The sequence below is a fragment of the Rhea pennata genome, chromosome 3 (assembly GCF_028389875.1).
Source record: "Rhea pennata isolate bPtePen1 chromosome 3, bPtePen1.pri, whole genome shotgun sequence".
NCBI classification, from domain to species: Eukaryota; Metazoa; Chordata; class Aves; order Rheiformes; family Rheidae; genus Rhea; species Rhea pennata.
The window spans coordinates 123,172,661-123,198,835 of NC_084665.1; the positions used below are offsets into that span (position 1 = coordinate 123,172,661).

At 41.8% G+C, this 26,175-nt stretch overlaps 2 protein-coding genes across 6 annotated transcripts in view; one reads left to right on the plus strand and one right to left on the minus strand.

The window, feature by feature from the left end:
- ADGRF5 (adhesion G protein-coupled receptor F5) overlaps window positions 1–5,171 on the plus strand; it is a 46,327-nt gene extending 41,156 nt beyond the window's left edge. For all 5 annotated transcript variants that reach the window (XM_062573221.1, XM_062573224.1, XM_062573222.1 and 2 more), the window contains 2 exons: window positions 1,144–1,228; window positions 2,193–5,171. In XM_062573221.1, the coding sequence (XP_062429205.1) occupies window positions 1,144–1,228; window positions 2,193–2,272 (165 nt within the window). In that variant the 3' untranslated portion in view covers window positions 2,273–5,171. The remainder of the gene's footprint in view (window positions 1–1,143; window positions 1,229–2,192) is intronic.
- Window positions 5,172–11,066: 5,895 nt separating this feature from the next.
- MEP1A (meprin A subunit alpha) lies at window positions 11,067–25,053 on the minus strand. Its single transcript, XM_062571199.1, has 14 exons — window positions 24,985–25,053; window positions 24,867–24,891; window positions 24,727–24,774; window positions 23,815–23,855; window positions 23,623–23,701; window positions 23,210–23,327; window positions 22,062–22,237; window positions 18,366–18,587; window positions 17,225–17,374; window positions 14,996–15,211; window positions 13,639–14,097; window positions 12,382–12,555; window positions 11,567–11,774; window positions 11,067–11,214 (listed from the first exon to the last, which is right to left on the minus strand). The coding sequence occupies exons 1-14, from the start codon at window positions 25,051–25,053 to the stop codon at window positions 11,067–11,069; spliced, it is 2,133 nt and encodes a 710-aa protein (XP_062427183.1).
- Between the last annotated feature and the right edge of the window lie 1,122 nt (window positions 25,054–26,175).

The window sequence follows — 26,175 nt, forward strand, 5'->3', positions numbered from 1 at the left end:
TTAACTAGCATTCCAAGTATTCTGGCCATTTCTGCAGGAGTTTAAGTGCTGGAAACTTGGGGCTGGGAATATTCCCTAGTGCATTTTAAAGTGCCATTCCTTCTCTATGGTTTTAAAATTGCAGCTGCTGAATGTGGTGTTATTTCGACTGTGGGAATACTTCCTTTTCCTCAGTAAGCTGGATTAAGTCATTCCCAAACAAGAATAAATGGTACAACTATCAAAGCATATCAGTTTCTTCATTCCCACCTGCATTGATACATCCTGCAGAATGAAGTAGAGAGTATAAGTTGTTAAGTCATAGGCCTCAATTCAGAATTTGTTTTTGGCAAATTCTTCCAGGCTTCCACTTTCAACTCTAACACAGCTGAAACTGCCCCAGGCAGTCTGCCTCCTTTCCTTGCCTGTTCTGCTGATAAGGAATAAACAAAGAATGATCAAAATCTTTGATCAAACTTTTAAAACTCTGATTATTTCAGATGTAATTTATTTACATTCTTCTATCCCCTTATGAACTAGGTGACGACGCACAGAACTAATTTTCTGCATCACTTAATGAATAGCAAAGACCTGAATAGAGATTTGTTTTCCATACTTTTTTTTTTTTTTTTTTTTTTTAACATATCTCTTGCAGGAACACCATTAGATTTTTAAACCTGATGGAATCATTTCAGAACCAAAAAAACCCTTTCTTCTTCAGTAGCAAAAGCTCACTTTTTTCCTTCTCATCTGGACTGACAAAGTTGTGTTCCATTGCCCTCTAGTGGATCAAGTTAAATTTACCTCTGATTATCAGCCTTTTGACACTCTATGACCACTCTCAAAAGCATAAAAATCACAGTTTTTTTCTGGCTACCGTAACAGATATTCTCTCTCAGATGAGGAACCAGCACTCTGTGCTGTCTGGCATGACCGACTCTGAAGCCTAAGCCGTGCTCCCTGGCCAACAGTTAGATACAGCTTGTTTGTTTTTGTGTCCCGTACTTTATCTCCTTCATTACCATGATGTACGTGCATATATATGATGCTCCTTTTTCAGCTTGTACTGCTGATCAGTATTTTATTGTAACTGTTTTTTTCCCCCTAAATGTGACTACAAATAAAATTCTAGGCTTTTGAAAAAAAGCAATTTCTCTCTTACAGTCAACCTCCCTGATCCTCGTCACTCCAATGTTCGCTATGAGTTATCCGTTTTCAAGAACTTTTAACAACTTATGTGGGAAAACAGGTATGTGATGACAGATTTTCTCCTACTGAAGTTCAAAAGGGGGGTTGCCTGAGTTCTAATTCCCAGGGTCTGACAATCCCAGTATCTACTAATCTATCCATCCATCCACAGATGGCAGTTTCATGTTCTAGTATGAAGGAACTGTAATAACTCAGATCATCTGAGTTATTACAGAATCTGCAGCATAATTGCATAACACTAGAAGGAGAATTGGATGGTAACATGCCTCTTCAATGCTAAAACCCACTGACTAAGCTTTGAGGTTTGTTTTTAGTTCAGTGCTCTCATGACACAGTGCTCCTCAGTTTTGTGTTCCTGTATTCTCTACCACCTTGGAGCTTAAAGCTGTAGCTATTCAAAGGTTCTTTGGTAGATATTTTATGGAGGTCACCATTTCAGAAATGACTTTATTTTACCAGAAGTAGTTATGAAAATATGAATAACTTAATTCCTAAGTATGTGATCTTTGTGTTCAACCGCTGCTCAAAGTAGATGAGTTTGGTCAAAATGTGGGATATAAAGGAGGTTAATATAAAGGTAAGTAACTGCTTTTTAAGATTCTGGTTATAAGTAAGTTAGACATTGGAACAAGAATTTAGTCTCTGACTCTGCTACTGAAAGTTTACATGAGCGTAACAGCCAGGTACAAAAAGCCTCCCATCACAGGAATAAGACTTGCCTACAACAAGGAGAATTACTCAGCTACTCCATTTGTGTGAGTAGATTACAACTCTATGACATGCATGATCCTCAGTTCAAACTGACAGATCCAGGCTGTGCTACCAAACATGTTGACTTTTTTATTCTCTGTCATTGCTCTAACACAGAAATGGAAGCTAGTGTCAGGGCTGCAGGGCAAGTCAAGGCCTTTGGGGTCATCAGGTGGAGTATAACTGTCCTTGTCATTGTGAACATGTCTCACACTGTTTGTCCTCATGTCTAATTGCTTTGCTTTGCTTTGCAGGAAAATACAGAGTATCTTCTTCAGAGCCATCCAGCTCTTCCTCTGAAAACACCTCCAAGTTGTATTCTTTGCTGAACTGAGGCACTGCAAATGCTAAACAATGTATCTGTAAAAGGACCCACATCCTGAGATGAAAAAAAAAAAAAAAAAAAAAAAGCATCTGTGAATCATCAAGAAGTGAACCGCTTCATATTTACTAAACTGTGCCTTGGTGCATACTGCTGGAATAATCCTTTCTGGTTAAAATGTGAGGCAGGAAAGTTTTGTGAGGTGGAATTTTATATTCTTCCAATGCCAGAAGAGATTACAAGATATTTCAAACTTGGAAGGATTTGAAGGCCTTCAAGTGCCAGTAAAGACATCAAGACTGAAGAACTTTCAGCCTCTAAGAGGGTGCGCTTAGCACTGTGCAGTACTAAGCTATAAAACACAGTGCTGTCACAGCTGTTGTCCAGCGATTTTATTATTTCTCATTGCCAACTCTCTGAATGATGTCAAAAGCCTGTGTAGATACACAAATACCTCATGGCTTCTCATCCACCCTCCTGTTAAGAGTTTGAAACAGCTACAGGGTATAGTGCTCTGCATTTTTTATTTAAGACTTTGTGGAACCAAAGATTCACAGCTGAGAAGGTCCATTTCATATCTTCACTTTTGAGTCAGATAAAAATGAAGACCATGATGATTCCTGCATGGTTATCTTTCATATGGGATGCACCAAAAGCTTCATGTGGCACATTTTTAAGAAAAGGAAGCAAGTTTTATATTCCTAACTACAATTCTCTCTCCCTTGATATGTAATGTGATAAGAGAAAGATGGTTGCTGCCCTTAACCTCAGAGGGGACTGCATTTATTTAGTGCTACGTACACAAGGATTCTCTTGTATAAAGCCTGTATGTTTAGATCTTCTGTTGCTCACCAGAAGAGACACACTCTTGGAGGGCTCAGAGAGTCAATTCTGCAGAAATCATGTGGCAGGCAGGATGAAAGGTTCTATATAAATTATTGCTCTAATGCTACATTTGTGGAATTAGTTATTTAAAAGCCTCTATGCCCTTAAAGGCAGGGGTCAGATGTCTTAAGCTGAGGATTATGAAAGTGCCTGTAAAGTATTTTCAGTACAGTTAAGAAATCTTAATGTTAATTATGATAGAAGAAACTTCACAAATCATAAGGATTTAGATTTGGGACCAACAAATTTCTTAATAATGCTGTTAGGTGGTGTAGCCCCATTTGGTTCCTAGGAAAACCAGGGCTATGTTCAACAGTGGCGAACTTGTTCCTTGGACTTTGGAAAGGGCCAGAATGGGAAACTGTTGTTTCCAGTTACGGGGTTGTGTGGCAGTTTCAGATCTGCAGGTGTTGATGGTGATGATGACTGAAAACAATAAACAGGCATCAACCAAGTGTATCATTTATAGATAAATCCATTTTTGTTTGAAATTGTGTTTGTAATACTATAGCACAGTTACAGATCAAGAGTTACTTGAAAATCTAGAATCTCTGAACTGTATGAATAGTGGAAACTTGAAAATTGGACCTTCACCTTTCCAGAAATGCCACTTATTATTCCAAGTAAGATTTGAATTTGGACAGCCATTTAGTCTAACCCACTCCAGAAGCAGCTTGTGCAATAATGATCTGCCGCAGAAGGAATCGCCTTTCTGTGGGATAAACTGCTTATGAACCATGAAGTGTGGCCCTATAGACAGCACAGTTCCACAACAACTTTTATTTCTGCAGTTGTTTCATTTCTGAGGTTTCATCACATCTCCAAGGTCAGGTAAATCTGAGTCCAGAGTGTATGTGAATGAGAAATCAGTGTGCGATGCTGAGCTACCTAGCACTGAAGAGCTACCTTGGGAAGATGTTAAAAAACAAGTTCCTTGTCAGCATTACAAATACTGTGAGAGTTTGTGAAAGAGAATTGGCTAAGAAATTAACTGTACCTGCCTTAAGAGTAGTGGCCAGGGTTTCACTGATCTTGACATAAAGAGAAGAGGAGAGAGGAGAGCTGGAAAGGAGTGCTTAATGAAGGAAGAATGGCAAACACATGGCAGCAACTACTCTACACTCCTCCAGTGCACTCTCAGTGGTAAGAACCTGGATGTGCCTCAGCACAGGCAAAGTGGGCAGTGGTATTGCTGCTACTTTGGTCCCCTCAGGATTCTGCTGGTTTGGACAGCTGGCTACTTTGATCCTATCCTGAGTCAGCCTGACTTCCCTGTAACTGGATCAAAGTCCTCCAGTCGTCCCACTTCCTCAAGTAAAGGCTGCTGCAGGGCTTGTTTCAGGATTGCTATGTTTCGCCATCACCTGCGTACCTCACCCTGCTAAGCTGGAAGAGTAAGTATACCTATTAGGTGTAAGTACAGCATTAGAAAAAATGAAATGAGAAAGTCTTTGTCTTACTAAAGAGCTGAGGAGGCCTAATCAGGCTCAAAATACTTTCTTGCTAAGGAATATCCCTGGTAGCTGGAAAGGTAGAATGCAGAGGAGCACAACATGTAAGATAAATATTCCGAGTGGAATTAAGCAGTGAGAGCTCTCTTTTGACCTACAGGGCTACATCTCGGGAACAAGTGGGATAGCCCCCTTATCCACCTTCCTTCCGTGGCTGTGGGTGGGGAACAATCCTTGTCAATCCTTGTCACCTTCGTGTGATTTATTCAAATTCAGGAGAAATAGCGAAGGATGGAATTGTGACATGCAGGCCTCTGAGGGACAGATCTGCCTTCTCCCACCCTTACTAGCTGTTCCTAGAATGTCAATTGCTGGCTATTCGGGCTCTTTATGCTTCGAGCACAGATTTCACCCTTTGCTCCTAAAAGGCTTTGGGAATTTTCAAAGCGAACGGTGCAAAAAGGCCACAGCCATTTTATACACAGTGAAAAATGTATGCACCCTAAAAAAGGAACTTACAGGTGTGCAGTTTTGGATGCCTTTTCTTTGAACCATAAAGACAGTTAATGCTCTGATCTCTGTGATGCTTTCACAGGCCAGTGGTCTAGCCAGTCTGCACGCTTCTTACATTGCCCCAAAAAACTTATATTCAGGAAACAGCTGCATTTCAGAAAAGTCAAATAAGGCAGGAATAAGAACAGCTCATGTACAACTTGCACAATCTTTAAAGACTATCCCACCGGATACTTATGTTGCAGCAACTAAGACCACGAGTACATACGTCAATTGAACGAGCAGAAGAAGAAGGTAATTTGTTAAAGGTTTCTGTCCCATATCCTCCGACCCTCTCTCCCTTCCAATCATCCTGGCTTCCATGGTCTTCCTCACACATCCATTTGCCCTGCCCCACAGAGCTTTGGGCCTCCCTAAAATTTCTGCCCTGGAAACACAACTGTGCTTTTTCCTTCTCTCTCAACCACCTCGTTCGACAACAGCTGGTAAGAAATTGTATATGCTGCAGCGAGGGCAGACCTACAGAGATGCTTAATGTCCTGCTAGAGCACACAGCTAACTGTGTGCCAAGAGGAACAGTAGTTGTCACATCCCGCCCAGTGCCCTTGGTGGAAACTTTAATAAGCTCCACTCAACCATCAATACTCATGAACTTACAGAGAATTTTTCGGTGCTTTTGGTTAAAAAAAAGGCCAACAGGATTCAGTGCCATTGAGAAGCAGGGGGGCTGGCAGGCTGGCAAACAGATTTACACACAAATCACGTGATTTCCTGATAATATTCCCTTTAGAGATCCAGAGTAAAAGATACTATCTCCACAAAACCTAGGATCCTTTCTTTGCACTTACTCCCTGTCCCAGTTCTTTTCAGTTCTTCTTCAGGATAAGCGGTGCTAATCCTCTTAAAGCTCCTTCCTGGATCATCCCTCCCAGGCACACCTCCCTCTCTCCCTCTCCCTTTTTCCCACCAAACAACACAATTTTCGCTCCTACGCACGCAGCCGCAGCGGAGGTGTCACGGACACCCACCCACACCCCACGGACACCGCACGAACTGCGGCCGGCCGCGGCCCTTCTCCTTAGGCGGCGGCGGGCAACCGCCCGCCGCGTCGCCTGGCAACGGCCGCCGCCGCGTGTGCGCCGCGCCCGCCCCGCGGCGCCGACCGTTGGGGCGTGGCTGGGTAGCGGGGCAAGGCGCGGGGCCGCGGCGGGGAGGCGAGGGGCGCTCGGCCACAGCGAAACGCTCCGGGGCGGTCATGAAACTGTGTCCTGGCCATGCAGGGGAGGGCATCAGTGATGTCTCCCTGAACGTTTAGGCCAGTGCCAGCACACCACGTATTCCGGGACGGCTCTGATCTGACCTGACCCTTTTGCTGGTGGTGCAAGCATGACTGGACAGGCAGCAGCCTGCCAAAGGCCTGCATGGGAGGGCTGGGAAAGTGCCTGGTGTGTGTTACAGGCACCCTCCAAGAAATGCGTGTCTCAAGGTTGCTGCCTTCTTGAAGGTATCACTTGATACAACACTTGGGGAGCCAATGGCACATCGGCAACACACAGCACGCCCTGCCACCGGGTGCCCACGAGGTGCCATCAGGCATGCTGCAGCTGCCTGGTGCCCACAGGGCCCATGTACCAGTGCGCTCGTAGCTCGCATGTTCTTGGGTTTGCAGGCAGCTATGACTGCATAGGCTCTCCCACTGCTGGGAAGCCACCTCCTGCAGGGCTAGGCACTGCCCCTTGGATCACCACCATGCTGCTCCCAAGCTGGGCACAGGTGGGTGCAGGCCCAGGAGCCCTGTCCCAAGCCGTACCCGGGAGGGAGCAGTTACCAGGAGAGAGGACAGTTTGCCTGTCATAGTGTTTTCAAGCAAGTTGAGAGTGGCCTCCCAATGCCAGTGGCCAGCTGCCTCCTGGTGCATGGGGGCATGCCGCCAGGTGCCATGGACTTGTGTGTGTGTGCAGTTGGCTTATGTGTTCCCCAGCCTTCTGCTAGTGCACTGAGGGGATGTCGGGGCTGTCACTCGAGGAGCCAGCAGCACGTTGGCAGCACACAGCACATCCTGCTGCGAGGTGTCCACAGGCCCAGGCATGCTGCAGACTCTTGTGTGTGCCGTGGGGATGAAGGAGACTGCTTGAAAAGGAGGCAGAGGCTCTGGGAGCTCTTCTTCAGTCTTCCCCCCCTGCAGCCCCACAAAGACCTCAGTATTTTTCAAAGCCCCACAAGCACTCTGGCCTTTTCTGAAGCTAAGGGGATGTGTCGGATCTCTTTGCCACTATCGAGGTCAGCAGTAGTAGCAGTCTCCATCACCTTGGACCGCTGTTATTTTCATTCCAGTGTTGCCAGGTAGAATGGATTTGTAAGACCAGAAGATACTTGCCATTGCTACCACTTGCCAAAGTTGCAAGTCTGTGCTAAGAAAGCAAAGTCCCCAAAAGCTTTAGCTAACAGAACTTCATCAGCTCTACTGGGCTAGAGCAACCAAGCAAGAATGATGGTTCTGCACTGAAAGCTTGTGGGTGGAGGTGTGGAGTAAAATGGATTCTTCATGATACAAGAACTCCAACTTCTCGTGCAAGTGGTACAAGCTGAGCAAAGATCAACAACTGGAAACACAGTTCTTTGCTTTTAGGGAAATCTCCTAAATGCAGATTTGAAGAAGAAACAAAGACCTACTCAGGCTTTTGCCATGAGCTAAATCCACAAAAGCTCCAGCTACTATTAGCATTTGTCCATAAAACATATTTTCTCCTTAGTACAACTCTTGTGTATAAAGAAATCTGAGATACAATTTGCAAAAAGCACCATTACTCTAGAGAAATTCCAGAGATTCCAGATAAACCAATCATCAGGTTTATGCATTTGCACTTGTTCATCCCATAGTGATTAGTTTTACTTGAACTCCAGGAAACTTAGGAAGTGTTGCCAGCAGGTCGAGGGAGGTGATCCTGGCCCTCTACTCAGCCCTGGGGAGGCCTCATCTCGAGTCTGCGTCCAGTTCTGGGCTCCCCAGAACAAGAGAGACATGGAGCTACTGGAGAGAGTCCAGTGTAGGGCTACAAAGATGCTCAGAGGGCTGCAGCACCTGCCCTCTGAGGAACAGCTGTGAGAGCTGGGCCTCTTCAGCCTGGGGAAGAGAAGACTGAGGGGGGATCTGATCAATGTGCATAAGTACCTGAAGGGAGGGTGTCAAGGGGACAGGGACAAACTCTTTTCAGTTGTCCCGTATGACAGGACAAGAGGCAATAGGCAGAAATTGAAGCACAGGAAGTTCTGCCTGCACGTGAGGGGGAATTTCTTCCCTGTGAGAGTGAGGGAGCCCTGGCACAGGTTGCCCAGAGAGGTTGTGGAGTCTCCTTCTGTGGAGATCTTCAAGGCCTGCCTGGATGCAACCGTGTGTACCATGTTCTAGGTGACCGTGCTGAGCGGGGAGTTTGGACTAGATGATCTCCAGCGGTCCCTGCCAACCTTACTGATTCTATGCTTCTATGAATCCCAGAAGACTGCACTTTGTCTTTAGCCATGACTCTTTATGTCTATTCTGTATGAACATACTCAATTCTGGAGAATTGAACTGTGTCTCCACTAGGAAATGAAAGAGTGAGAAGTGATGTTGAACTGCAAAGATCAGTGAAACTGTCGATGAAATTAAGTCCGGCAAGACTTGTGGGAGATACGGAGCACTTGTTGCAGATAACAGAGCATCCCAGGATACTCAGTGAAAAGCTCAATGGATAGTAAAACAAAGCACTTTTACTGGAAACCAAGGAAGAGCAAGAAAGTGAGCAGACTCTGAAATGGTTCTTCAGGCTTGTCCTTTTGGGCACCTGACATTGTTAGTCTTCAGATCTCAAGAAAAATGGAGGTGAGTATGGGTCTGCAGAAAAAGGATAGGTACTGACATGTTTGTAGAGTGACTGCAGCTGTATTCTTGAGGTTTTTTTCTGTTGATGAGATGATTTAGACTCTGATTGTTACTCTCAGGGTGAGGCGCTAGTGGGGCCAGGGCCAGGGGCAGTTGGGACATGTTTCTTTTCCAATATAAAGGCTCTAAGTAGCAGCAGTCAGAGGGACCAGAGCCAGTCTCTGTCATCTTTCCTAACCAGCATATTCTGCTGCTAGTAGGCTCTCAAGATGCAGCACGGCAGTGCAAAATCTGCTTCCTGATGGGGGAGAACAAACCCCTGAGCCTGGCCAATAGCAGCCTAGACAGATGTGACAGTGTAATTACAGGTGAAGTGGGATCCAGTGAGCCACAGATCCCAGTGAGGCCCTACAAGGGGACAGGAGCTCTCCCCATAAAGACATGTCCCTGACGTGGAGCTCCCAGGCCGGGGGCACTTCTTCCTGGAGGAGAGTGGCTCCATCCCTTTCTCTTGGGGCTGGGGACAAACTTTTATTCTCAGGTTTCAACAGGGAACTAGAATATCAAGGAGGACTCAGGTGCACCCAAACCTCCCTGCTTGGACATCCACTGAGACTGGACATTACCACAGGCCCTTTGCATGGAGCAGTCAGTGTGTGGTTTGACCAGGCGTGAAGAGGTGTACTTTGTCAATATTCGTAAACTGAACAGAGCCAGAGACCATGCATGTTTTTGTAGTGAGTAATGCCAGCTTGCAGTTCTATCCTTGATGTTCTTGGTGTTTGGTGCACCAGCCCCTGGAGTCAGGGGTTTATGAGAACATCACCGTGAAAGCAAGAAGAGCATTTTCCAGGTCTTTCCAAAGAATGAAATGACCCTTGCTCTTCATTCAGCCTGATTACGAGATTTCACTTCCATCTCAGACAGAGTAATTTCTGTTTCCACACCACAGAGAAACTTCAGTGCACTTGGATGAGCTTCTCTCTGTCTTACCCTATGCTCATTGCTGCATTTCTTCCTTGTCCCATATTCTCTTTTCATAAATATTGGGCTGGAAAAAAGGTCCGCTGCTGTTTGTTTTCACTTCCTTTGCAAAGTCAGTTTGGCTTCTGACAAGTCTCTTCCTGCCTTCATGTCTTTACCACTAAGAAAGAGCTTTCTCAGCTGGTTAAATCTTCCTTTCCTGATTGCTCTTACCTTCTGTTTCTGCTAATCCACTTAATGCTTTTATGTTCTCTTCCAGTTGTTGCAAAGTCTTATTTTGTTGCTGAGACTCACTTTCCTGTCGCCTTTCAATTGTTCCACTTTCCCAAGCAGATTTGGCACCATCCTTCCACTCCAGATGTGGCAGCTAAGAGGCAGTCGCTAATTTTGAGAAGGCTTCTAGGCTGTTGCCATGAAACTCTGCCAGCCCAAATGGCAGAAAGCAACTGTTCCCAGTACAGAAGTGGAACGGGCAGAGGCCCATTTTCTGGTGAATGTGCTCCAACACTGAAACTCCCTTGTGTTTTCCTCACAGTGCTAATCGAGGACTTGCCTGGATGCTTTCATGGGATGTCCCTCTGCAAGGGAGCTTTGGATAGCATTAAGAGGGGATGAGATGTGGAGAGAGGAGAAATGAAGGGAGGGGGAGGTTGAGGGCAGACATCCTTGCATGGTGATGGCAAGTCCTTTCATAAATCTTGCAGGTGAATAAGGAGCAGCAACATGGCTTCATTCCTGTTTCTCTAACTCACAACCAAGTATTAACTATCAAGCAGGGTCTGTAATTTTATTCATCTTTATGGATTTTTTTTGTCATTCATTGTATAACCCTGGATAATTTATGAGCTTGACAACGTTCATGAGAGACTCCTCTGGCTAGAGCAGCTTGCAGAAGGTAATTGGATCTGTAACTATCCTTTGCCCATGGTCAGGTCCAGCTAGATAATCAGGCATATTAAGGGATAAACTGTTAAGAAATTATTTGTTTTGCTTTCAACATTCGTATGCTGACTGGTCTTTTAGAAGTTGTATTTTAACATTTTTCACTGCAAGCTGATGTTTTTTGAACTCTTGAAAAATACTGGGCTGAGATTTATCCCCCTACAGCTCTTTATCTTCTAGCCATCATGGAGATGAGGACAATGGTTAGGACAACGGTTCCAGCGATTCCACCAACTGTCAATCCCAGGATGTTTCCATGGACCTGCATTGACTGACATCTCTCACCAGTGAAGAAGAAGGCTTGTCCTGATGGGCACCTGGGAAAATAAACCACAGATTCATGTGTGGCAGGGGCTGTGTCCTATCCTGTAGGCCCGCCTGTAGGTCCCACACTCAGTGTTCTTTGTGGGCAGTTCCCATTAGAGAGGTTCACATCACAACATCCCCACCTTGTTGGGAGGGTATTTACAACTCCTGCAAAGCGCTACAGAGAGGGTTTTCTTGGGGCTACTAGTAAAAAAAATAATCACTGCAGTGAGGTGTTTTGTTCCCACTGTTGCCTGAAAACCTAGTAGCTCAGATCTTTGGAGACTGTAGCTTTGAGTGCTTATCACTTGTGTTACTTAGTTCATAAGAAAATCGAGGCTGACAGGGGAAGGTCAGTGGTACCTGCAGCTTGCTTTCCCTTTCATATTCACACAGACTCCATCATTCTGGCAAGGATTTGGGTTACACGGGTCTTGCAGATAAGGAAGCCAGTCTTGAATGGACTCAATATCCTGGGCTGCTCTCTTCTGCCGTTCGAGAATGAGGCCTTCCTTGATGGAAGATTGTGCAGGCTCAACAGGGACTTCAGTATTATTGAGGTGAATTAGATCTTTTAAAGAAGGAAAGAGGAGAGAAGGGTATCAGATAACAATGAGTGGTATAATTATATGCAGTATTCTTTGTGCCAGAGGTTCACAGGCTGCTTTGTGGGCCAGAAGATACTCCATGTCCGTAAGCCCCTTAGAGAGCTCTAACTGTGCCATAGGAAGTGCTGCTTATTTAAAGCACAAAATAGAAAACAATAATTTATGGTAACTAGTTAGGTAAATCAGAATCATTCCCTGCTTTGGAAAACTATGCTAAGTGTGGCTGCTCTTTTTGAAAATGGACACAATGGGAAAGGCTTTTTGATGTGTTGACATGCCTAGAAGTGGAGATAGCTACTGGTTAGGGTGCTTAAAGGTGTCTTAAAAACTTAACTCGTGATAAATTATTGCCATTTAGATTCCTGTGAACTCACAAACACTTCAGTCAATATTGCCTGCTGAAATTAAGGCAAATAAATTCTTTCAAAAGTTCTTCGTGTTAGAAGAGAAGAGGGTTTAGAGGCTGGAGACAGTAGTTACTTAACTAAGCATATGAAAAGAGACAGAAAAGAAATAGAAAAGAGTTGATCTACTTGTTTTTATAAGGAGAAGCAGGAAGAGGGTCTTTACCATGAAATTCTGCAAAAATAATCAGATCATCATTTTTCAGGAAGTTTCTCCGTCTCATCTGGCTGTGGGATATGAAGTTATTCCACCCCCAGTCTACACTTCTATAGCAATTGCATGAGACATCAAATACTCCAGCAATAGATGGTCTCTCCCATATTGAGGTTGTATTAGCATCTGCAAAGAGAGTATGAGGAGAAATGAGCACCATAAAATCTTTCAATCTGGAAGTGTGACATGACTTTTACCTCAATTTAAGAAGGATTTATATTGCAAAATCAGGTTCAGGGCTTAGATGCCCAAACAAGTCACAGAGTACTCGCAAACTATGGGTGCCAGCAAGATACCCCCTCATTGTGGCTGAGTGCTCACATTTAGCTTTTAAGCACCTATGGTTTAGAGTCTAATGGTTTTTGTTCATTGCTATGGTTCTGTTCATACCTGGAATTTAAAACTTGCTATTGAAAAGGCATATATGCATATTCCACTGGAAAAAGTAAAGAGGAATGGAAACTCATCACGACTATTTTATTCTGCAGCAAATTCAATATTGTCCTTTTCTTATTTCTTTGAATTATCACACCCATAGGGAATCCTAGGCCTGGACATAAAACAGTGGTGCTACATGAGATGTAAATCTGGAGCTGCAAGATGGTTCCTGTCTGAAAGAGTTTGTAACCTGCAGCCTATCCCCAGCAAAGTGAGATAACTTTCAAATGCGGCAGACTGATCTCAGAGGTTTTTGCAGGTATTTTGTTCCTTGAATATATCTACAGTGTGAACCTCATGCTTTCAAACCATGTGTATTCAATTTAACTGAACCTCCAAAATGTAGTTTTAACTTAATACTGGATTAGCACTGAAATACATCACCCTGCTGACATTGCACTGTCATGTGCTGAGATACCATCCATTATATTGGGCACTAACATAAAAGAGCTCGGAAACTAGGAAATCCATTCTCTGCAGATAGAATTGGATTTTGCAACCCTTTGCCACAGAAGAACTATATCAAACTCAGATAGTCAAACTCAGATATTCCATTGATTCTTCATAATAACACCAACAACCCTTTGTGCAACACTTCACATCAGATGGCCTTCAATAGACAGGAATTCTGAGTCATACAGGGGGAAAGGGCCCAAATCAGGAAATGAAAACAAGATTGCCCAACTTTGAGTCCTGCATTCAGTCCATTGGCTCAGATTCCTTAGCTTTCATTTTCACCATTTTTTGCATTTCCATGCAAACACTACTTACCTGAAAGAACCTGGGATTTGTCTGTGGTGAAGCTTCTACTTGCAGACATTCTTTTCAAGATGTCAGGATCCTGGTCCAGCACTGTGAGGATAGCCTGGCGGTTCAGAGCTGGCCACTCCAGAACACCATCATTCTCTCCACTGCACAAGTGAAAGGCAATGCGAGTGTAGCCACTGATTCTGGAGTGGGGATACAAACTTATACCGTAGCCATAACCCTCAGGATTATAAAATCGAGGGCTTTGAATAACGTTGATGGATGTGTTTTGGAGGATTTGGCTGAAATTCCGAATGACCCACACAGCCATGGGACAGGGTGTTTCTGCGAGTGTCACGTCATCAATAGCAATCCCACCAGATGAAGAGCTGGGGTTGCCCTTTAGGCCTTGGAAGAGGTATCGGAACTTCTTTTGAACGTTGAGGGTTACATGGGCAATTTTCCAGTTATAGTCGCTATCAGCTTTGATAAAAAGAAAAGCAAAGTACTGCCATCAGCTTGATTAGTGATATTATGAAGTAGCTTATTCCTCAGCATCCATCCAAGCTGCATTTTCAGACAACTGTTTTTCTCACAGAATCCTGAAGGCTGGAGAACTTAAGTTGCTATTATGATTACAGTATACTCATATTACGAGACATTATCATCTAAATGCCTTGAGACACATTGTATTAGGAAGTATGCAGATATTAGTGAATGACAGTCTCTAATTCAAAGGGCAAGATGCTAAAGGCCAAGACATAACAAGCAGATGGGAGTAAGTATCCCGGGATGTTGGAATTAAGTGTCAGCAACAGTTTTTCATTATCTTCTCCTTCCATGAAATTCCAGCAGCTCAATACGGACAGGTTATCACATGTCATGGGTTTTGACAGCATTAAATAGTCCCATAGTAGCTGGATTTGTCCTATGTAGCAAAATCATCCAAAGTTGGAACTCACATTTCCAAAATTACATACATTTTTTTATTTTGGGGCATACAAAAAGTCAGTATCGGCTTCTTATTGAGTAATGTGAGCATAGGTATTTACATGTCAGCACGTCAGTGTCAGATCATATAGCCAGTGGAAATCTAGAGTGATAATACTCCAGCAGAGTTTGGGGTCCCATTCATTGAGTGTAATATAATATTACCAGGAAAGCTGCGACTTCTACTGTGGACCACCTGAATTACACTATTACAAGCCACAGTTTCACTGACACATACACTTCTGCAATACTAAAAACATTAGCTTCATTGCAAGATACTCTTCTGGTAGGTTAGGGAAAACTTTTTGAATTCTGAGCTGATTCACCATATTCCTGGACTCAGTAAGTCAACTTTTCTTCCTCCATTATTTTATATATTCTTCAGAATTACCTTGAAATGTTTGGATTTTCCTCATCTTGCGAACATTTCCAGTGCCATCATCTTCTTTAACCCAGATGACCAGCTTGTCAGAAAGGCTTCCTGTGATCCTATAGAAGAACTGGAGGCACTGCTGAGTTCTCTTTGGATAAAGGATTCGAGACTCTAGGACTGCCACCTCATCTGCCTTGCCAGAGCTGGTGTTGAAGTACATGAAATAGCCAGCATCTGGGAAGAAAGTGTAGAGTATCAATGTCTCTTCTTAGCTTTCCTGTTAGCTGCATAGTGTAAACCTATCATTTGAACCCCACTCTTTTAGTAGGCCTAAATGTAGTAATTGACATAAATATGGAAGAAAACTGAATATGATAACCAGTCAAGATAGAACAAAATAAGAGTATGTCTAGTAGTTTATGTAACTTACTGAGTATGTCTATGTATGTAACTTACTGAGGGCTCATTATGTCAATTTTGTGTCGGTTTAGCTGGAAGTTAGATACCTCACAAATGTCAAAGATAGGAGACAGAGATGATATCAGTGATGAAGATAATATAAAAAGTTTGGGCACTAAACTAGCACTCTCCTGACCTTGAACATGCAGAAGCTCCTTCTTACAGCTTGTCTAAATACTTTTCAAAGCTTTACTCCTCAACTTGGGGATATTAGGTAAGAATTTTTGCCCCTCTAATTTAACTCCCCAGTATCATTCTCTGAAGTGATCTTTACTTTAGATTTGAAGTATCTATCTTTATCCTTATATTTACCTGTGTTTTCATTTGACATGCACATATGCACCATTTGCACACATTTCTTATCTTGATATCACGTAACCTTGTCACATCTTACCTGCATTGCATTGGCTCTATAGTTATTCATTATAGTCTATGATTATACTATTAAGTGAAATTCTTCTAGCTATTGAAATTCTCCAGAAGTATCTACATTCCTGATGAAGTTAATGAGCTTTTGAAGGCCTTCAAAAGGAGAGGCAGTCCCTAACCTGGCAATTCATTTAGGCACTTTGGAGATCTTCAAAGGCACATACCCCTTCCCATTAACTCTTCAGGGAACATGGTTATTTATTTTATTCAAACTGAGTCACCAGATGCTAAAGCATAAGTGCAAGTTAAGTGCTTATTTTAGTCAGGCTCATATCCAATAATATCAAACGACTCAACTGAATTCTTTTCCAGTAACAATTATATAATGCAAAAGAAAAAAGAAGAAAGAAGGAAAAATACTAGAGGAAGGTTAGGAGCATGTTCTTGTAGAAGATGTCAGAAGGTTTTCTTGAGTTATTTTGCATTCTCACACCTGATCGATAACTACCAGCGTTATGAGAGGTTGAGGCTCTGTTCTTCTTTCCAGTGACTGATTCAACATAAGAGGAATAAACTCTTTTCCTGGTGACAAGTCAAATTCTTCCCTCATCAAAAAATAAAAAAGCACAACTGAACGTGCTTTGGACTATGATTCTTGTATTTTGTACTTGGGCAAATTTTTCCACCAAAGTTTCTTGACATCTGTAGTAGTTCCACTGACTAAATAATGACAAATCATACCCTTGCTTAATCTTCACTTTCACTTGTAAACTAGCAACCTGTAACTGTGACTGGAGATGACTCCACCCTTTTTGAAATTCTCTTCATTTGAAAAATGTCAAATTAACACTTCAAAAGAACGTTATCATGAAACGTGACTTTCTTCTACCTCCAGAACATGTACTCCTCAAGTTTAACTTATTGTTTATTTTGCAAATGCAACATTTATCAGTGGTTTATGAGTACTATTTCATTCTTACCGTGTAGCAACATAACTCTTAGTCAGACTTGGAAAGTTTCAGTAAATCTTCTTCCAGGCTATGCTTAAAAGGGCTCTAGTTAGGATGGTTCTTTGTTCCCTTTTATACTGCTGGTCTTGAGAACATTCCACTATGTTCAAAAAGCTTAAGAGATCATAAACTCAGATTTACAGTGCCAAGACATGTGTGAAGGAAAGGGGCTTTTTGCTTAGCTAGAAACATTACAGATAAGATGTCACCTGCAAAGTCGCCTATTTAATCTTGTGTTTTCAGAGTAGCCAATGCTGGCATTTCTCAAGGGTTGACTACAATGATGACATCTTTAACAACTTTTCTAAACCTTCCTTTAAACCAAACAGCTCAGCACATACATGCACAAGTGACCATTACACCAGCTAACTCCTTTTCTATGGGTAAGTGGTCTGTTACTTGGTTTTACCTTTACAACGCCCAGAAAGTGTGTGGTCTTCTTGCCCTGTAGCACTGCTCTGTTGATGGATCCAGTCTAGGTCATCTCTGGTGCCTTGAATCATTCCACAGATATTTTCAAATTCAAAAGCACACTGGTCCAGAAGAGTGTGAGTTGAAGCTGAAAAAAATGCATGTGTGGTAACCTCTAAAGAAGTATTCCATTTAAAACAAATTTGGATATTTCTACTCTGGTTTGGGTCTTTGTTTACGTTGTTACAGGTATCACGTACAGAAGATCTAATTGCAACAGATACGAGTCCTAAGACGACAATTCAAGGGAAGGAAAGGTTAGTTTGCAGAGGGGTTCCCTACATAAAGATACTAAGATCCCACCGCACTGCAGAAGCTTAACAAACTTGCATGTGTCAGCTGAAACAGTGACTGCTGGTAGCTGTCTCTGTGCCTGCTTTTAAGTCTTGGGGACACAGTTGCTTTGTGAATAGTGATGTTGATTAAAGATGTTACCATCCCATTCTTGTATTTAACTGCTGGAGATTATCAGTCTCCATGGCTCACATGGCTACCTGGATTCAGGAGCATGGTTTAACTCACTTCAGGCAAAGTCTGTCCAGTTAGCTTAGGTCAATTCAGCTAAGTTTACTGCAAGTGGATGTTCCTGTTGGCAGAGCTGTGGGAATAATAATTCGTTGCTAAAAAGTACAGGTGGTGATAATATCTTTAACCAACTGAGCAACCAACTGGAAAGAATGACAGACTCTAGACTTAGCCCATGCCAGGTGCAAAATCATGCATCTGGTCTAAATTTCAGTAAAAGAGAACAAGGCACGGTTGCATTCACCTTACAGCAGAGGCACAGAGAAACTGCCCACAAAACAGCAGAACACAACTGCAGGTCTGAGCCCCTAGGAGCAACATAGAAGATGGGAATGAACTATCTTTCACTGACTCATTGTACTGTTGCAAAAGTAATGACAGTTAGGGACAAGGAAGAAATGAACAGTCTGAGTCTGCACCACAGGCCCTCTTCAGTGTTGGCTCAAGAACATCTGAGAATAATTATCTTGTTTTTAGAGACTTAAGGGAGATAAATCAGACAGGCTAAAGTGTAAATATAGGAAACAGTTTGCCATACTCAAGTTATGACTTACTGCAGTTATACATGCAATTGAGTCTTTCCAGGTCAATAGCACTGAAGTCTAGACGTTGTCCAATGATGTTATTAAATGCTGGTATCTTTGTTGTGATTGTGGGGATGCTCTCATTTTTGTTAAACGAAAATGGTGCATAGTGCATCACTGATTCATAGTCATAGGGGGTGTTCAGGTCAGTGATGAAGCTGTCGTCATACTTCAGAAAGTTGTGTTCCATGTCTGCAGAAAGAACAGAAAAATGGTTCATTCTTAGAGTAAAAAGAAAATAAATTGATTTAGTAAGGTCTATTGGATACAGTTCTCTCAGGTAGAATTGATATACCCCAAAGCAATTGCTTTCAGATAAAGGGTTCAAATTCAATGTGATTTGTTTATGAGGTGACTTGGACAATAAAACATCTTTACATTGCAGTTTCCTGCCTTCACGTGAGTTCTGTATGTTCAAAATCAAATATAAGCCAGCCATAAAGATCTGTGATAAATTGGAGGTCAGATTAGATTGTCTAATGGTCCCTGGTAAGCATCCTGAAGGAATAAATTTAAAGATGAATATACTCCATTCCAGATTCTGTGATCATTGATGCAAACATTTCCCAGGATATTAGACCTCACAGGAACAAGGAGAAGTCACTTCGCTCATCAGGGGGGCAAGATGACAGTTCTGAGGTGTCCCCAGCTTCTGCTGTCCTTCAGTGCAAAGAACATGATATGAATGTGTGAAAGCAATGAGGTTACCCTAGATTGATGGTATTGTTACCATTGCTACAGCTACACTCATTTGCATGTTTTTGTTTTATTAATCAAAAATTTTTCTGAAAAGTCTTATGGAAACATGTTTCTTGCAGTTTCTTGGTGAATTAATTTCTTCTAAGAGAAAGCATTCTTTTCTCACTATGGAAGTGAAAGTATCCTCTGAGGCAGAGAGAGGGAGCATTTCACACACTTCAGTGTGGAAGTCAGGAGAGAATCCCAGCATTTCCACAGAAAATAGTTCCAGAATATTTGGGTTCATTCTCCAAGAAGAAACAGCACATGACTGACTGAGTGGATAATTACAGCTTCTCTGTGTACAACTGCCCTTCCTTTCTGAAGCTCTATACTGAACACAAAGGTCTTCAGTCCAAGGGTCTAGATTATGTAAGAGCTTGGGGGTTATTTTCTTACAGATACTTGAACTGGACCTTTTATCAAAAAGAGTGAGAATCTTGCTAATCAAGGACTATCACTTTTTATAGCTGGGAATAAAATCTTGGCAGAACACAGCCTTGTGTAATAATGCTGTTCTTTAAGATCGTTATCAAGTAAAGAGTAACTTTTAGATGTTCTTAAATAAACCCTTCAGTGAGAAGGCAGCTTCACTTTCTAGGCTTACTGTATGTTTTCTCTGAAGTCTAATAAGCTTACTAGCTTTTCTGTCAGCAGGAACACGAATAAGAGATCTTTTTTTCTAATCAGACACCTATTTGCACTGAAGTGTATGGAAATGTATTAGGGTCAAGACTGTTACAATGCTATTAAATTTGGATTTTCAGGTCATTAATGAGGAAACAGATGGAGAAACAGACACATACACACTAGTCTTACTTCCCTTTAGAGCAGCGGATAATATTTCAGGACAAGTTTAAAAAAAAAAAAAGGAAAAAGAAAATCCAAATCCAGGCTGAAGGGCCTTGCCTGAATGAAGGCTTGATAAGCTGATGGTGTTCATGGGGTTTGTGCCTTTCTCTGTAGCGTACAATAAATGCAGGCTATACTGACCCAAACACAGTGGAATTTGTTTAAACAAGAGTGACTCATCTCATGCTAACATAGTCATCTATGCCTAGACACACAGCTCCTAGACATACACATAGAGATAGATGTCTGTGTTGAGATGTATCAGTCTACAAGCTGAATCCTAAACCAAAAGCCACAAGAAATAAATTCTGATCATTGGCTAAATCCAATGCCAACTAGGTCATCAAATTAACCTTTCTGTTCCATCTCCAATCTTTTAGTTCCTTCGGATAGTTTTAGTTAAAGGTTTCTATCTATCTAATGCATTTTCCTCACTGAAAATAGGATTATGTAGTATGGATACAAACCTCTGGAAGGTAGGAATCAACTCTAATGATATCAGACTAGCCCCAGGAATTAGTAGAGTCAAAATAATGTTACACTAAAGTGCGTCATCTGCTTCATTCTTCTGGTGTTTCATTTTTGTGGCTCCTCTCACCACAGATGAAGTGAGAGCATCCAACAAAGTATTTTTGAAAATAAAGAAAAAAATACTTGCATGGAGAAGTGGCACTGTTTTGTTGAGATTTCAGTAGCTCTGTATAACATGAAGCTCATAATAATTCATTATAAAACTCTTTGTTTAAGAGGTGGTTAGTTACAGTGCACAGCAGAATGGATCCAGCAACGTCTGAATCCCGAAAGTCAGGCTCTAGATGTTACTATCACCACCATCATCACCATCATCACCACGATTCAAGTTGAGAACAAGAAGATGAATTGGTTTTAGTGCTTTTCATAACAATAAAAATCATGGTCTGCAAAATCATCATCTGCATCCCATCCACTGCTCAGCCACCCCAAAAGAGAATGCAGTTACAGGGCAGAGGCAAGTATGAATGCAGATGGCCATACAGCTTGGAACAATACAAAATAACAAATACTGCACTTAGAGGTCATTAGGTATAGCTTGTATAGCAATTTTTACCTATCCAAGTGAGAACATAGAGCTCTCTGGATCCTATTCGTTTCTGATGCCTATTTTGCATGTGTTTTACACTTATCTGCAAAATTGGCAAGTGCATAACCCTGAAGACCAAAATGATCTGCTTGTCTATATGGAGTACAAGCAATAGCAGGACAATTTAGATGCACTAGCATCACAATGCATCACTGCTGGGAGCAAGAGAAGAGTTTACACTTGATGCCTTTGCTAGCATGCCTTTAAGAATTTGTTATTCTTAAGACTACCAGTTACTCTTTTCAAATACATTATCATTAAATAGTAAGGGAGACAGACTCAAAGGAGACAGAAGGAGAAACTGTCTAGAGACCAAGAGGACTATAGAGAGTTTGCTGAAACTCATGAAGCTACCAAATCTGATGAAACTAAACATGAAACCAAGGACCTGCAGAGATACAGTGGGTAGTGGAGAATGGAACAGAGCCCTATTTTATGTATCTCATCTGATCTAGTCTTTTGAAGCTTCTTTATGTACAAAGTAAATCTTTCCAGTTTCTGGAAGACCTGAGTCTCTGAGTATAAAACCCTTTCAGACCTTGATAGGGCCTGACATTAAAGAAGAGGCCATGGTAGAACCTTAAAATTCAGGGCAAGTTGGAGTCCCACCACACCAACCCAGAAGATCGTATTTCACATTACACTGCAAGAGAGGAAACAGTCTCTTAGAGAGGGAAAGTGTTTTGTTCAAAATCAGAGAATAGACCAGTCCTGCAATCAAGGGGCAAAAAACCTCTGACTTCCAAGGAGCACTGCTCTCCTCTGGGCTTAGATTGTTCCTTATCTTCCACCCTCTGGAAAGTGTATGGAAACCATGCTTCATCTACAGATTGATTTACAGGGTCTCGCATGTGGCCCTATGTCACTAAATTTACATTTTTAAGGCTTTAAAAACTAGGCAGGGAGATACCATCAGTCTGTACTTTATAAAATTTAGCTTGAAGTTCAAAACCAACCTGCAAGAATTTCATCCCACCAGATTGTCACATAATCATCCCGGTCCATCCTTGACTGCTCATGGTAAAATCCCAAAGCATGCAGGATCTCATGTTCCACAATTGCTTTGTAGTCACACCCTGACCCAATAGAGAGGTTCTGTCCAGTCTGCTGGTCTCCCACCATCGACCAACATCTGAAAAAGAGATTTCATTGTCTATTAAGTATTCTTTTCTGTATTTAAGGTCCCAATCTGCTCACTGGATTTAAAGTAATATGAAAAAAGATTTAAATACAAAACAAATGTATACATTATTATTTAATTGTTGACCATGTGCCTTGATGCTCTGCAGAATGAAGACAACCTGAGCCCTGAAGACCTGCTATCACATGCGTGAGGCCAGCCGTGTTACATACCCTCCAGGTTAGAAAAGGTCATCCCTGATTTTTGAGATCCGCAGTTTTGTCCTATATCAGCTGCTGTTTTGCCAAGAAACGGGACAAGAAACATAGTACATAGATAGAAACAGCAAACTCATCAAGGGAGACCGAGCTTTCTTTCAGTCACTTAGAGTAGAGAAAAGATCACCAGTAGCTAGAAGGATGTAGCATTATTTGACTCTTTTTAAGAGCAACTATACAATACATTGGCCTGGGTTGCGAAAACATATCTACTTGTGTAAGGATTCAGCTCCTCTGCACAGCTCAGCAGATGCCAAGCATGCTGAGGAGGAGAGGAGCCCCTTGGCAGTTCACTGGGGACTTCTTGATGTAGCCCAGGAGCAAGTTCAAAGAATATATTCAGAGGTTGTTTCACGCACCAGTGAAATGGAAACATCCCCAGGTGAGAAAGAGGAAGCTGCTGGAGAGAACACAGGAATGGTTGGGATTCACCTCATTAAAGAGGAGCCATCTAAACCTTAAATGCTCGTTCCAGGTTCATCATCTCAATATCCTCTGTGGTCAGCAGAGGGGGGCAGCTGCTTTCAAATTATATGTCTAAGAAAATGAGACAAATTGTTCTCTTGATGGCCTTTTTCTTCACTGACTATAAATGAAGCTTAAACAACAAGGTTAGACTAAACCTTCAGACTATGGAAGTCAAATGAGATGAATTCCAAACTGATCCTACAGAGAGAAATTAAACAGAAACTGATATAACTCTTACCCATTTTCTTTTCTGAAAAATATGTAGTTTGTCTCTCCTTCATATGGCTTGAAATCAATGCAGGATTTCAGACGGAACATTTCGAATGCTTCCAGAATGACTCCTTTGGCATTCAGATCTGGAAAATATATTTCAGGAACACATGTTTTAACATATAGCAGATCACTCTCCCTGGAGAAGTGACAAATAGACAGAGATATATATGTGGGACCAAAAGAAACGTGATTGAGTTTGATTAAATTATGATTTTATGATAGGTGTAGAAGAAAAAATTAGTCTTAAAGGAGCAGTGTGGTTATTAGTGAATTTTAAAGTAAGAGAGCCCTTCCGAAAAAAAAAAAAAAGAAAATCTTACAGTGACTCCAGTGCAAACAGGGTTTGGACTTAAAATCTGAATAAAGTATCTGCATTACCTAGGTTATCACCCAAAATATAAGGAATGGGGAACTTCCATCTGTAGATCTCATTTCTTAGGGCATTTCGCTGATTTCGCTGAAAAAAGAATTAACAGCTGTTGATGATGATGCTGTTGTAGGAAGATGGGTTGATTTGCACTGAAAATACAATTAAGACAAATAATAGCTACAACATTTTACGTTACTTACTGGGAGCAAGATATCCCCCTGAAAGAGGTTCAGTCCAGCAGCTGAAAAGCAGTTTAATGAAAGATAATTGAAATGAAATATCAAATATATTTTAATTCATAAAGCATATGAATACCACCTATTTATGAAGTGTTCAAGTTTTATGTCCTCAGACATTTGCAGAGAATAAAGAAGGATTAGCCTCTATATTTACACTGGCCTCAAAGTGACAGCAGCTTCTACTCAACATTTACTACTCAGCAATGGCTGCATTGTGGGTGGCAGAAATCTGATGGCCTGTGTGATAACCTCTTACTTGTTACCAGCCAGTGGCAACAGTCACACGATGAAACAGTATTCTAGAGAACATAGCAATTTGTAATAATGCTTCAGGAAGCAATGTTGTCTAGTATACCATCAAAGGATATGTGGAAATTTGCATTACAGAGCATAAAAAATTAGAGAAGTTATAGTGTGTTGTGTCTTTTCCTTTTGATTACCTTACTGCTTATATAGAAGCTCAACAAAACATTTATGCTATTGTCCACTTTGTGAAACTCTATAAAAATCATCTATAAAGATGGAGGAAATGTTAGTAGTGGTACTCCAAAGCCTTTCCTATTGATACAGCATATTACAGCCTCAAGTGAAAGATATCTGTATCCTTCATTTATATAGAGTTACAACCTGACTCCTACTTTTGTCCAAGCCTTGAAGAACCTTGAAGTCTAGGATGATTTCAAGAGTCTGTGCAAAACTGCCTGAGGAAGATAATTTGGAGCCCACTTCACTTTATCTGTTTTTTTCTCTTGTTACCATGGTCTTCTCTTCCTGACCATCAGTCACCCACCTCTTTTTTACAATGCTGAAGCTTCAGCTTTCTGCTTACAGCTTTCTTGAATGGACTACAGGAGAATTTAGACATGAACTCACCTAAGTTTATATCTGGAATGTCTTTGATTATCTCACCAGCGTCTTGTGCTGTAAGACAGATAAAACGTAACACATTCAGATGTGGTCATACACAGCAAGCAAAAGAAAATGCTTCAATACGTAGCTCAAAGAATCCTTACCAACTTCACTGGAGAGATGCCTGACCTGAAAGAGAATAAAACACAGTCAGCATAAGGTACAGTATGTCTCTGGAATGAGAGGAAACTGTAGAAACCAGGTCTGGTACTCTGTACTTACAGAGATTGGAGTACCATGAGCATAACATAATAGGAGAGCTAGGCAGGGCAGGAAGCTGGTGGAGCCCATTTTTGCAATGGAGAAAAAACAAACTGATCTCTTTCAACTGTTGCAATTTATAGGGCTTGCCGCTGAGATTTTCACGGAACATTGGCCAACCACCTTTGAGCTTTCCACCTTTGTAGCATTGTTAAAATAGCAAGGTTTCCCTGCAAAATGACACGTGATAGCATTGTTATTATTATTTACCTAAGTTCACTTTGAAGGAATATTACAGAGGGGAATGTGATAACTTTTGATCTTCAGTCCACATGGTGAAAGGCCAGCCCAGACTTCATGTAAGAAGATCTCACCCTAGTCCAGAGTTGCTGATTCCTTCCACTGAGTTCACTCTGTGGTCTTGGCTGCACAGGTCCAGATGCATGTACTTAAGCAGATCTATTCTGGGTTTATTGGCACTGCAATGATACTAGAATTAGGCCCATTGCTGGTTTCAATTAATAATTAACATCACATTATAAAACTTAGAGATAAGAGAGAGATAATTATGAACTCTCTGGCAGTGGTTTCCCAAGGCTAGTTCCATCCCAGGTCTGATGCCCCAGTACACAACATGTCACCCCTGAGCTCCAGAGGTAGTCACACACCAGTAGCTCCTGGGCCATTCAGTTCGATACCCTTTTCTTTTCCTGAGAGTTTCAAAGAGAGCTTAGACCTTACAGGTATAAAAGAGGAAGTAATCTCACCCCTCATCGTGCTACCCTGCAAACTGAAAGATTGAAAATTTTTGTTCCGCAGTTTGCTGTCTTCTTTTTGAGGGGACATAGGTCAAGGAGGGCTCATGGGCTTACTGAGACCTGAGATGTGAACCAGAAGGAGAAAATGTTATTGAGGCACTTGTTATAAACCTAACAAGATGAACCTGGTCTGTCAGATCCACTATCCCCCCACAACAGGGGATCTTTTCAACAGTGGTATTTTTTCTTTCAGATAACTTGCATATTTTAAAAATATTGTCTTGAGGGTGATATGAAATTGGTTAGTTTCCTGGTCCATTCATTTTGTTCTTTGCTCTGATTTAGTCCCCTAGTTCTTCACTTGCTAATTAACCCTTCTATTTCAACTCAGAGTCAACCAGCAATTTCCTGCATCTGTACAGACGATGTTTATAAAGTTTTACAAAGTGGACAA